Source organism: Heterodontus francisci, chromosome 12, assembly GCF_036365525.1.
Source record: "Heterodontus francisci isolate sHetFra1 chromosome 12, sHetFra1.hap1, whole genome shotgun sequence".
In the NCBI taxonomy this organism is placed as follows: domain Eukaryota; kingdom Metazoa; phylum Chordata; class Chondrichthyes; order Heterodontiformes; family Heterodontidae; genus Heterodontus; species Heterodontus francisci.
Window position 1 is genome coordinate 104813965 of NC_090382.1, and position 13023 is coordinate 104826987.

At 48.9% G+C, this 13023-nt stretch overlaps 1 protein-coding gene across 4 annotated transcripts in view; it reads left to right on the forward strand.

Moving 5' to 3' along the window:
- trim105 (tripartite motif containing 105) overlaps window positions 1-13023 on the forward strand; it is a 59333-nt gene that overhangs the window by 23531 nt on the left and 22779 nt on the right. For 2 of the 4 annotated variants that reach the window (XM_068044011.1, XM_068044009.1), the window contains one exon: window positions 5182-5382. In XM_068044011.1, the coding sequence (XP_067900112.1) occupies window positions 5191-5382 (192 nt within the window). In that variant the 5' untranslated portion in view covers window positions 5182-5190. Of the gene's footprint in view, window positions 1-4909; window positions 5383-13023 lie in introns of those variants that run through there. The other 2 variants (XM_068044012.1, XM_068044008.1) reach the window with 2 other exon arrangements.

A 13023-nucleotide genomic window follows, 5' to 3' on the forward strand; every position in this document is an offset into this window, starting at 1 on the left:
CTGGGAGTGTGTCAGTATTTACAGGGGGCCCCTGGGAGTGTGTCAGTATTTACAGGGGGTCCCCGGAGAGTGTGTCAGTATTTACAGGGGGCCCTTGGGAGTGTGTCAGTATTTACAGGGGGCCCCTGGAATTTGTCAGTATTTACAGGGGGCCCCTGGGAGTGTGTCAGTATTTACAGGGGGTCCCCGGAGAGTGTGTCAGTATTTACAGGGGGCCCCTGGGAGTGTGTCAGTATTTACAGGGGGCCCCTGGGAGTGTGTCAGTATTTACAGGGGGTCCCCGGAGAGTGTGTCAGTATTTACAGGGGGCCCCTGGGAGTGTGTCAGTATTTACAGGGGGTCCCCGGAGAGTGTGTCAGTATTTATAGGGGGCCCCTGGGAGTGTGTCAGTATTTACAGGGGGCCCCTGGGAGTGTGTCAGTATTTACAGGGGGTCCCCGGAGAGTGTGTCAGTATTTACAGGGGGCCCCTGGGAGTGTGTCAGTATTTACAGGGGGCCCCTGGAATTTGTCAGTATTTACAGGGGGCCCCTGGGAGTGTGTCAGTATTTACAGGGGGCCCCTGGGAGTGTGTCAGTATTTATAGGGGGCCCCTGGGAGTGTGTCAGTATTTACAGGGGGCCCCTGGAATTTGTCAGTATTTACAGGGGGCCCCTGGGAGTGTGTCAGTATTTATAGGGGGCCCCTGGGAGTGTGTCAGTATTTACAGGGGGCCCCTGGAATTTGTCAGTATTTACAGGGGGCCCCTGGAATTTGTCAGTATTTACAGGGGGCCCCTGGGAGTGTGTCAGTATTTACAGGGGGCCCCTGGAATTTGTCAGTATTTACAGGGGGCCCCTGGAATTTGTCAGTATTTACAGGGGGCCCCTGGAATTTGTCAGTATTTACAGGGGGCACTTGGGAGTGTGTCAGTATTTACAGGGGGCCCCTGGAATTTGTCAGTATTTACAGGGGGCCCCTGGAATTTGTCAGTATTTACAGGGGGCCCCTGGAATTTGTCAGTATTTACAGGGGGCCCCTGGAATTTGTCAGTATTTACAGGGGGCACTTGGGAGTGTGTCAGTATTTACAGGGGGCCCCTGGAATTTGTCAGTATTTACAGGGGGCCCCTGGAATTTGTCAGTATTTACAGGGGGCACTTGGGAGTGTGTCAGTATTTATAGGGGAGTGTGTCAGTATTTACAGTGGGCCCCTGGGAGTGTGTCAGTATTTATAGGGGGCCCCTGGGAGTGTGTCAGTATTTATAGGGGGCCCCTGGGAGTGTGTCAGTATTTACAGGGGGCCCCTGGGAGTGTGTCAGTATTTACAGGGGGCCCCCGGGAGTGTGTCAGTATTTACAGGGGGCCCCCGGGAGTGTGTCAGTATTTACAGGGGGCCCCTGGAATTTGTCAGTCTTTACAGGGGGCCCCTGGAATTTGTCAGTATTTACAGGGGGCACTTGGGAGTGTGTCAGTATTTATAGGGGAGTGTGTCAGTATTTACAGGGGGCCCCTGGAATTTGTCAGTATTTACAGGGGGCCCCTGGAATTTGTCAGTATTTACAGGGGGCCCCTGGAATTTGTCAGTATTTACAGGGGGCCCCTGGAATTTGTCAGTATTTACAGGGGGCCCCTGGAATTTGTTAGTATTTACAGGGGGCCCCTGGGAGTGTGTCAGTATTTATAGGGGGCCCCTGGGAGTGTGTCAGTATTTATAGGGGGCCCCTGGGAGTGTGTCAGTATTTACAGGGGGCCCCTGGGAGTGTGTCAGTATTTACAGGGGGCCCCTGGGAGTGTGTCAGTATTTACAGGGGGCCCCTGGAATTTGTCAGTATTTACAGGGGGCCCCTGGGAGTGTGTCAGTATTTACAGGGGGCCCCTGGGAGTGTGTCAGTATTTACAGGGGGCCCCTGGGAGTGTGTCAGTATTTATAGGGGGCCCCTGGGAGTGTGTCAGTATTTACAGGGGGCCCCTGGGAGTGTGTCAGTATTTATAGGGGGCCCCTGGGAGTGTGTCAGTATTTACAGGGGGCCCCTGGGAGTGTGTCAGTATTTACAGGGGGCCCCTGGGAGTGTGTCAGTATTTACAGGGGGCCCCTGGGAGTGTGTCAGTATTTATAGGGGGCCCCTGGGAGTGTGTCAGTATTTACAGGGGGCCCCTGGGAGTGTGTCAGTATTTATAGGGGGCCCCTGGGAGTGTGTCAGTATTTATAGGGGGCCCCTGGGAGTGTGTCAGTATTTACAGGGGGCCCCTGGGAGTGTGTCAGTATTTATAGGGGGCCCCTGGGAGTGTGTCAGTATTTACAGGGGGCCCCTGGGAGTGTGTCAGTATTTACAGGGGGCCCCTGGGAGTGTGTCAGTATTTACAGGGGGCCCCTGGGAGTGTGTCAGTATTTACAGGTGGCCCCTGGGAGTGTGTCAGTATTTACAGTGGGCCCTTGGGAGTGTGTATGTATTTTTGAGGGATTCCCCTGGAGTCTGTCAGCATTTACAATGGGTCCCCGGGAGTGTGTCAGCATTTACCGGGGCTCTCTGGGAGAGTGTCTGTATTTACAGGGATACCCGGGAGTCTGTCAGTATTTATGGGGAGCTCCCCGGGACTGTGTCAGCATTTACAGTGGGTTCCTGGGGAGTGTGTCAGCATTTATAGGGGGTCCCTGGGAGTGAGTTAATACTTACAGGGTGTCCCTGGGGAGTGTGTCAGTAGGTACAGGGGGTCCCTGAAGTGCATGTCAGTATTTTTAGGGGAGTCCCTGGGACTGTGTCAGTATTTACAGGGTGTCTCTGGGACTGTGTCAGTACTTATAGGGGGTCCCTGGGGAGTGTGTCAGTATTTACAGGGTGTCCCTGGGGAGTAGTGTCAGTAGGTACAGGGGGTCCCTGAAGAGCATGTCGGTATTTTTAGGGGAGTCCCTGGGACTGTGTCAGTACTTACAGGGGGTCCCTGGGACTGTGTCAGTACTTATAGGGGGTCCCTGGGGAGTGTGTCAGTACTTATAGGGGGTCCCTGGGGAGTGTGTCAGTATTTACAGGGGGTCCCTGAAGAGCATGTCAGTATTTTTAGGGGAGTCCCTGGGACTGTGTCAGTATTTACAGGGTGTCCCTGGGGACTGTGTCAGTACTTATAGGGGGCCCCTGGGAGTGTGTCAGTATTTACAGAGGTCCCTGGGAGTGTGGTAGTATTTACAGATGATACCCGGGAGTGTGTCAGTACTTACAGTGGGTCCCTGGGAGTGTGGTAGTATTTACAGATGATACCCGGGAGTGTGTCACTATTTACAGGGGGTTCCTGGGTGTGTGTCAGTATTTACAGGGGTCCCTGGTAGTGTGTCAGTATTTACAGGGATACCCAGGAGTGTGTCAGTATTTACAGGGGGTCCCTGGGAGTGTGTCAGTATTTACTTGGGTACCCGGGAGTGTGTCAGTACTTACAGGGTGTCCCTGGTGACTATGTCAGTATTTACAGGGTGTTCCTGGGACTGTGTCAGTCCTTATAGGGGGTCCCTGGGGAGTGTGTCAGTAATTACAGGGGGACCCTGGGTGTGTGGTAGTATTTACAGAGGATACCCGGGAGTGTGTCAATACTGACAGTGGGTCCTTGGGGAGTGTGTCAGTATTTACAGGGGGCCCCTGGGAGTGTTAGTATTTACAGAGGATACCCGGGAGTGTGTCAGTACTTACAGTGGGTCCCTTGTAGTGTGTCAGTATTTACAGGGATACCCAGGAGTGTGTCAGTATTTACAGGGGGTCCCTGGGTGTGTGTCAGTATTTACCTGGGTACCCGGGAGTGTGTCAGTATTTACAGGGGGTCCCTGGGGAGTGTGTCAGTACTTACAGTGGGTCCCTGGGGACTGTGTCAGTACTTACAGGAGATCCCTGGGGAGTGTGTCAGTATTTACTGGTACCCGGGAGTGTATCAGTATTTACAGTGGGCCCCTGGGAGTGTTTACAGAGGTCGCTGGGAGTGTGTCAGAACTTACAGCCGGTCCCTGGTGACTATGTCAGTATTTACAGGGTGTTCCTGGGACTGTGTCAGTCCTTATAGGGGGTCCCTGGGGAGTGTGTCAGTAATTACAGGGGGACCTTGGGTGTGTGGTAGTATTTACAGAGGATACCCGGGAGTGTGTCAATACTGACAGTGGGTCCCTGGGGAGTGTGTCAGTATTTACAGGGGGTCCCTGGTAGTGTGTCAGTATTTACAGAGGATACCCGGGAGTGTGTCAATACTGACAGTGGGTCCCTGGGGAGTGTGTCAGTATTTACAGGGGGTCCCTGGGAGTGTGTCAGTATTTACAGTGGGTCCCTGGGGAGTGTGTCAGTATTTACAGGGGGTCCCTGGGAGTGTGTCAGTATTTACAGTGGGTCCCTGGGGAGTGTGTCAGTATTTACAGGGGGTCCCTGGGAGTGTGTCAGCATTTACAGTGGGTCCCTGGGGAGTGTGTCAGTATTTACAGGGGGTCCCTGGGAGTGTGTCAGCATTTACAGTGGGTCCCTGGGGTGTGTGTCAGTGTTTACAGGGGGTCCCTGGGGTGTGTGTCAGTGTTTACAGGGGGTCCTGGGGAGTGTGTCAGTATTTACAGGGGGTCCCTGGGAGTGTGTCAGTATTTACTGGGGTACCCGGGAGTGTGTCAGTATTTACAGGGGTTCCCTGGAAGTGTGTATGTATTAGCAGGACGTCCCTGAAAGGGTGTCAGTATTTACAGGGGGTCTGCGGGAATGTTGGTGACTACACGATATATCCTCGACACAGTAAGTTTATTCACCTCTGCCCTAAATTCTCCCTTCCCTATACTGCTGACACTTCTACTTCAAGGCCAATCCGAGCTCTTGTGTAACTACCAGGAAACCTCACAATTTCCGTCTATCAGTCCCACCTCCTGACTCTCAGTCACCAGCTCTTATTGGATATCAGGCAGGGTCAGAGAGCCCGAGAAATGCTGAACAGACGGATGTTATCTGAGAATTAATTGGTGCAGCAGTGAACGGGGGATGGGAAGGAGTGAGTGGAGGAAAGAAAAGGGTGGAGTCCCGGGTGAAATCGAAAGTGCTTAAATAATAAAGCTGGGGGGAATGGAAAGAAAAGTTTTTGGAAGTTTGTAAAGTAGGGTTGAAGTTTGTGAATTTGTTGGCTACTTGGGGCAGCGAGTGAGGATGGAGGGGGTTACAGATGAATTGACCTGTTGTATCTGTTGCGAGATGTTTCAGGAGCCGGTGATGTTGGAATGCATGCATCATTTTTGCAAGAAGTGTATTCTGCGATTCTGGCGAGGATCCCGAGGCGCCGTGACCTGTCCCCAGTGTCGCCGCCAGTTCACCTCCAAAACTTTCCGCACCAATTACCTGGTGGCCGGAGTGGTGGAGAGGGTGAGAGGGGCGAGCACCCAGGACTTTCGGCTCAGGATGCAGGTGAGGGGCTTGCAGAGGGGGAGGGGAAAGGTGATTTGCAGGTGCGCACTCCTAATTCAGGCACCAAAGGTCAGTTTCAGCGCGATCGTCAATTACAGTCGGACTGAGATTCTCTCAATTCATTCCGCACCCCCCCCCCCCCCCCCCAACACCCCAACAACTGGGGGAAGTTAAAAGTGCATTTCACCGCCATCCCATTCCAGAATTAAAATCAAATTTATTGTTAGACTTGGCTCAGTCCCTATCCCTCGAAGTCAGGTTCAAGTCCCACTCCAGAAATTTCTAGGCATAAGTTCCAGTCTGATATTCCCAGTGCAGTGCTGAGGGAGTGCTGCATTGTCGGAGGTTGCGGCCTTCGGATGAGACATTAAGCTGAGGCCTTGTCTGCCCTCTTAGGTGGATGTAAAAGATTCCACAGCATTATTTCCAAGCGAGGGTGTCCTGGGCCAAAATGTATACCTCAACCAACATCACTTTGGAAAAAAAAATAACAGATTATGACATTGACCTCTCCACAGATGCTACCAGACCTGCTGATTATTTCCAGCATTTCTTGTTTTTATTTCAGATTTCCAGCATCTGCAGTATTTTGCTTTTATTATGACATTGGTGTTTGTGGGATCTTGCTGTGTGCAAATTGGCTGCCGCATTTCCTGCATGGCAACAGTGACTAGACTTCAAAAGAGTACTTAATTAGTTGTGAAGCACTCTGGGTCGTTCTGAGGCTGCGAAATGCAAGTTCTTGTTTAAATTTTGATATAATGAGCTGAAAATTGGGGACCTGATGATCGCTCCTTTTACAATTTGAGCTAAATCAGAGTTTGTTGGAGGAATAGGGAGTTCTGCTGTTCAGGTCAGCATTCCTCCAAAGCAACCCCACCTAAACAGACATATTTAGTTATCTCAGCTCATTTAATGCGGTTTGGGATCTTGCTGTGTACAAAGTGGCTGCTGCGTTTGCTTGTGTGACAAGTGATTGAATTTTGAAAATAATTACAGTCCACTTTTAATCAGAATTGAGCAGCACTGAAATTTGATTCAAAGTCATGAAACTTTTTGATAGGGTAAATGGGGAAAAACTGTGCAGGAGTATCGGTAACCAGAGGACGCAGATTTAAGAACCAGAGAGGAGATGCAAATTTTTTTTTTTACACAACAGGTTGTTGCGATGTGAAGTACACTGCCTGCGAGGTCAGTAGAAGCAGATCCAATGGTAATATTGAACATAGAATTGGACATACATTTCAAAAGAAAACATTTTTAGATCTGTCGGGGTGGGGGTGGAACTAATTGGATCGCTTTCAAAGAGCCAGCACAGGCATGATGGGCTGAATGGCTTCCTTCTGTGCTGCAAGATTCTCTGATTCACTAAAATCACGTGCTGTTATTTATATAAAAGCAAAATACTGCGGATGCTGGAAATCTGAAACAAAAACAAGAAATGCTGGATTCACTCAGCAGGTCTGGCAGCATCTGTGGAAAGAGAAGCAGAGTTAACGTTTCGGGTCAGTGACCCTTCTTCGGAACTGACAAATATTAGAAAAGTCACAGATTATAAACAAGTGAGGTGGGGGTTGGGCAAGAGATAACAAAGGAGAAGGTGCAGATTGGACCAGGCCACATAGCTGACCAAAAGGTCACGGAGCAAAGGCAAACAATATGTTAATGGTGTTTTGAAAGACAAAGCATTAGTACAGATTAGGTGTGAATATACTGAATATAGAACATCAGCAAGTGCAAACCTGAAGAAAAACAACCTGAAAAAAACAGTGGGTAAGCAAACTGAACAAACTAAGATGAAATGAAATAAATGCAAAAAATGTAAAAAGGAATGCAAAAAAAAAGGAAGAAAAAGTAACTAAAAATGACTAAAAATGAAAGTAAAGTGGGGGGCTGTCATGCTCTGAAATTATTGAACTCAATGTTCAGTCCGGCAGGCTGTAGTGTGCCTAATCGGTAGATGAGATGCTGTTCCTCGAGCTTGCGTTGATGTTCACTGGAACACTGCAGCAATCCCAGGACAGAGATGTGAGCAGGGGGGAGTGTTGAAATGGCAAGCAACCGGAAGCTCAGGGTCCTGCTTGCGGACTGAGCGGAGATGTTCCGCAAAGCGGTCACCCAGTCTGCGCTTGGTCTCCCCAATGTAGAGGAGACCACACTGTGAGCAGCGAATACAGTATACTACATTGAAAGAAGTACAAGTAAATCGCTGCTTCACCTGAAAGGAGTGTTTGGGGCCTGGGATAGTGAGGAGAGAGGAGGTAAATGGGCAGGTATTACACCTCCTGCGATTGCAAGGGAAGGTGCCCTGGGACGGGGACGAGGTGGTGGGGGTAATGGAGGAGTGGACCAGGGTGTCGCGGAGGGAACGATCCCTTCGGAATGCTGACAGGGGAAGGGAGGGGAAGATGCGACTGGTAGTGGCATCACGCTGGAGGTGGCGAAAATGGCGGAGGATGATCCTTTGGATATGGAGGCTGGTGGGATGAAAAGTGAGGACAAGGGGAACCCTGTCACGGTTCTGGGAGGGAGGGGAAGGGGTGAGGGTAGAGGTGCGGGGAATGGGTCGGACACGGTTGAGGGCCCTGTCAACCACAGTGGGGGGAAATCCTCGGTTGAGGAAAAAGGAGGTCATATCAGAAGCACCGTCATGGAAGGTAGCATCATCAGAGCAGATGCGTCGGAGACATAGAAACTGGGAGAATGGAATGGAGTCCTTACAGGAGGTAGGGTGTGAAGAAGTGTAGTCGAGGTAGCTGTGGGAGTCAGTGGGCTTATAATGGATATTGGTAGACAACCTATCCCCAGAGATGGAGACAGAGAAGTCGAGGAAGGGAAGTGTCAGAGATGGACCATGTAAAGGTGAGAGAAGGGTGGAAATTGGAAGCAAAGTTGATAAAGTTTTCGAGTTCGGGGCGGGATTGCACTTGCTGATGTTCTATATTCAGTATATTCACACCTAATCTGTACTAATGCTTTGTCTTTCAAAACACCATTAACATATTGTTTGCCTTTGCTCCGTGACCTTTTGGTCAGCTATGTGGCCTGGTCCAATCTGCACCTTCTCCTTTGTTATCTCTTGCCCAACCCCCACCTCACTTGTTTATAATCTGTGACTTTTCTAATATTTGTCAGTTCCGAAGAAGGGTCACTGACCCGAAACGTTAACTCTGCTTCTCTTTCCACAGATGCTGCCAGACCTGCTGAGTGAATCCAGCATTTCTTGTTTTTGTTGCTGTTATTTATGTTCCTTAATTCAAATGATTGTGCAATTATTTTTAGTGTGATACGTGACTGGATTATCAGGAGACTGGCTGTTTGCAGAGGGGTGTGAAGTGCAATTATGAATCAAAGTCTTTGCCAGTTCTCCTGTAGAATTCCAACTTGCAAACTGATTTTTTTTATTTGGCACAAAATAATAATCTAACCAGTGTTAATAATCAACCAGGGTTGTGTTCATTGCTTGTTTTTTTTTCTCTATACTGGTCAAAATGTAGGCTGGGACCAGTTTAACACTTAGCCCCACCTGATCTCACCTTAGTTCTGGTACTGCATGTGAAATCTCATTATGGTACTGTTTGGAAAATTAAAATTCTCGCTCATAATTTGTTTAAAAAAAATATATATTTAAGATTAAACTTTTTGATTCTGTTTAAGGATGAGTCACAAGTGGTTCGTTGGCTGGGGATCTGAGCAGCTTCTGCTGCTGGGGCCTGTCTGCTGCTCACAGTTAGTGCAGGATTTATGGGGACGGGGTGGCTATAGTGAGTGTTCTTATTCTGAGGCAGGGGGAAATCCAGCCAGGATTTCTGCTGCTGATCACTAGTGAGCCCTGCTGAAAATTGTGTGTGTCTATGTATGTGCATTTATTTGAACGCATGTAAGTAGGTACGTGTGTGTTTGTGTGTGGGAAGGTGAGTCTGTGTGTGTGTGTGTAGCCGCATGGACATCCCATGTGGAGGGGGATTGAGCTCAGCTACAGTTACTGAATAACTTGTCCATGCTCAGTGCCTGGGCCTGCGTGTGTAAGAGGCCACTCAGTGAGATTGTGCAGCAATGCCAGTAAAGTAACCCCAACAAGAGGGTCTCGTGAGTCAAGTAAGGCGTGAGATTAAATTGGGCAAAGCTGTGATTTTTGAGGGGACAATGAAGGACCAAGCTCCCCATCTGCCTGTGACATAGGGGAGTACTGGAGTTTGATGAATGTTCTGCTCACAGTGCAGGGAGGGACCGCCCCTTTCTGTAATCGGCATTTGTTTTGAGCCTGGTGTCAGCCACGAGTCACAGCTGCTGATGTGCTTGTTTTAATTGTCACTGTAATCCATTCCTCCCCTCCCCAGTCGCTATTGTACTCAGTATCTCGCAGACTGGGCTGGCTAATTTCCGTTGTCGCCGACTTTGTCGTCTTACAGCTTTTCATGTGACTCGGTATCCACTGAGTTGTGAAATAAGCACAACTTTTAGTTTAGTTTAGAGATACAGCACTGAAACAGGCCCTTCGGCCCACCAAGTCTGTGCCGACCATCAACCACCCATTTATACTAATCCTACACTAATTCCATATTCCTACCACATCTCCACCTGTCCCTACATTCCCCTACCACCTACCTATACTAGGGGCAATTTATAATGGCCAATTTACCTATCAACCTGCAAGTCTTTGGCTTGTGGGAGGAAACCGGAGCACCCGGAGAAAACCCACGCAGACACAGGGAGAACTTGCAAACTTCACACAGGCAGTACCCAGAATTGAACCCGGGTCGCTGGAGCTGTGAGGCTGCGGTGCTAACCACTGCGCCACTGTGCCGCCCTTTGTACGTGTGACAGAGGAGAATATGGGATTTGGAGCAGGAGTAGGCCATACACCCCTTGAGCCTACTCTGCCATTCAGTAAGATCACGGGTGACCTTGTACCTCAACTCCACTTTCATCTTATCCCTTAATTCCCATAATGTCCAAAAAGCTATTGATCTCAGTCTTAAATATACTCAACGACTGAACATACACAGTCCTCTGGGGTAGAGAATTCCAAAGATTCACAATCCTCTGAGTGAAGGAATTTCTCCTCGTCTTGGTCTTAAATGGCTAGCACTTCATCTGGAGACTGTAAGCCTTAGTTCTAGACTCTCCAGCTGGGGAAACAGCCTCTCAGCAGCTCCTGTCAAGCCCCCTGAAAATCTAAGATTCAATGAGATCACCCTCATCAAGTCTACAGCAGAGAAACAGGCCATTCAGCACAATAGGCTGACGTTGGTGTTTATGCTGCAATTGGACCTCCTCCCATCTTATTTCATCTCACCTTTATAAGGAGGAGGCCATTCACCCCCTCCATCCTGTTGCACTACTTGATGAGATAATTTGAGGAGACCTTATAATCCCAGAGAAGGCAAGTTCAAATCCCACTGGGGCAGTTGGAGAATTTTAATTGTTTATTTTAAAAAAAAATCTGTAAATATGATATTGGTCTCAGTAAAAGTGACGACGAAGCTGTTGGATTGTTGTAAAAACCCAACTGGTTCATTGATGTCTGTTAGAGAAGGGAATGTGTCGTCCTTACCTGGTCTGGGCCAATATGTGACTCCAGAACCCACGCCAATGTCTTTGGCTCTTAATTGCTCTCGAAAGTGACCCAGCAAGATACGCAGTTGTATCAAACCCATGCCCAGCAGTTCCACAAAGGCCCACCACCACCACCTCAGGCCAACTAGGGATGAGTAATAAATACCAGCCTTGCCAGTGGCGCCCACATCCCGAGATTGAATTCAAGACTCCAGTAAGTCTGGTGATGACAACAATGTGCATTCATATAGCACCTTTAACATAATGAAACATCCCAAAGCGCTGCAATAAGAGTATTATCAAACAAAATTTGACACCAAGCCATATTAGGACAGGTGACCAAAGCTTGGTCAAAGAAATAGATTTTAGAGAGCATCTTGAAGAAGGAGAGAGAAGTTTAGGGAAGGAATTCCAGAGCTCGGGGCCTAAACGGCTGAAGGCACTGCCATCAATGGCAGAGTGCTCAAAATCTGGGATGCTTAAGAGGCCTGAATTGGAGAAACTCCAAGATCTCAAAGGGTTGCTGGGCTGGAGGAGATTAGAAATGGGGAGGAGAGAGGAATCAATGGAGGGATTTGAACACGAGGATGAGAATTTTAAAACCGAGGCATTGCCAGACTAGGAGACATTGTAAATCAGCGAGCACAGTAGCAATGTGTGAATGATGCTGCCCCATATCCAATGAGATCAGGCTGCACTTTCAGACCAGATTGGCTTTATCTCTTGTTTCTCTCAATATATTCAAACATCGCCCAGTTCTCTCGTATAGAATCTTTATCTGCTCTCCAGCTGTCCCTGAGTTCAATTGCCATCTTGACTCCATACCAAATTCTGGGTTGGTTTGCTCTGTATGAGATGAGGTTCTTGATGATTTTTGGTTCCTCTCTCCAGTGTTGCAATCCACTTTGGGGGAACAACTGACTGGAAGTTCCAGGAATGCAACCAAGACCACAGGAGCTGCCTGAAGCCAAGCACTATATCAAGCTCCAGAGACAGCTGCAGATGAATGACCTATCTGTTCTGGGCATTGGTGGGCTATATGGTCTTAGTCCTTCTGTGTCAGTCAATGGTTGTGAATGATGTGGGCGTCGCTAGTGATGTTGGCATTTATTGCCTTTCCCTAATTGCCCTTGAGAAGGTGATGGTAAGCCACCACCTTGAGCTACTGCAGTCATATGGTGGAGGTCCTACAGTGTCGTTGGGGAGGGAGTTCCAGGATTTTGACCCAGTGATGATGAAGGAACGGCCTATTATATTTCCGAGTCAGGATGTGTGACTTGAGGAACTTGCAGATGGTGGTGTTCCTTGTTCTTCCAGGTGGTGGAGTTTGTGGGCTTGGGAGGTGCTGTCAAAGGAGCCTTGGTGAGTTGCTGCAGTGCATCTTGTAGATGGCAGACGCTGTGTACCAGTGATGGAGGGAATGAATGTTTGAGGTGGTGGATGGGATTCCAGTCAGGTGGCCTGCTTTGTCCCAGATGCTGTCAAGCTGAGGAATTACTAATGGTATTAAACAATACAATCATCAGCAAACATCCCCACTTCTGCCCTTGTGATGGAGGGAAGGTCATTGATGAAGCAGCTGAAGATGTTTGGGCCTAGGACACTATGCTGAGGATGTCCTGGGACTGAGATGATTGACCTCCAACAACTGCAACCATCTTCCTTTGTGCTAGGTATGACTCCAACCAGTGGAGAGTTTTCACCCTGATTCCCATTGACTGCAGTTTTGCTAGGGCTCCTCGATGCCACACTCAGTCAAATGCTGCCTTGGTGTCAAAGGCAGTCACTCTCTCCTCCCCTCTGGAGTTCGGCTCTTTTGCCTATGTTGGGATCAAGGCTGGATTGAAGTTTGGGGCAGAGCGGCCCTGGGGTACCCAATCAGTGAGCAGGTTTGTGCTGTGTAAGTGCTGTTTGATAGTACTGTCAACAGCACCTTCCATCACTTTGCTGATGATCAAGAGGAGGCTGATGGGCAGTAAGTGGCCGGATTGGATTTGTCCTGATGTTTGTGGATAGGCAATTTTCCAGTGTTGTAACTGTACTGCAACAGCTTGGCTAGCGATTCAGTTAGTTCTGGAGCAC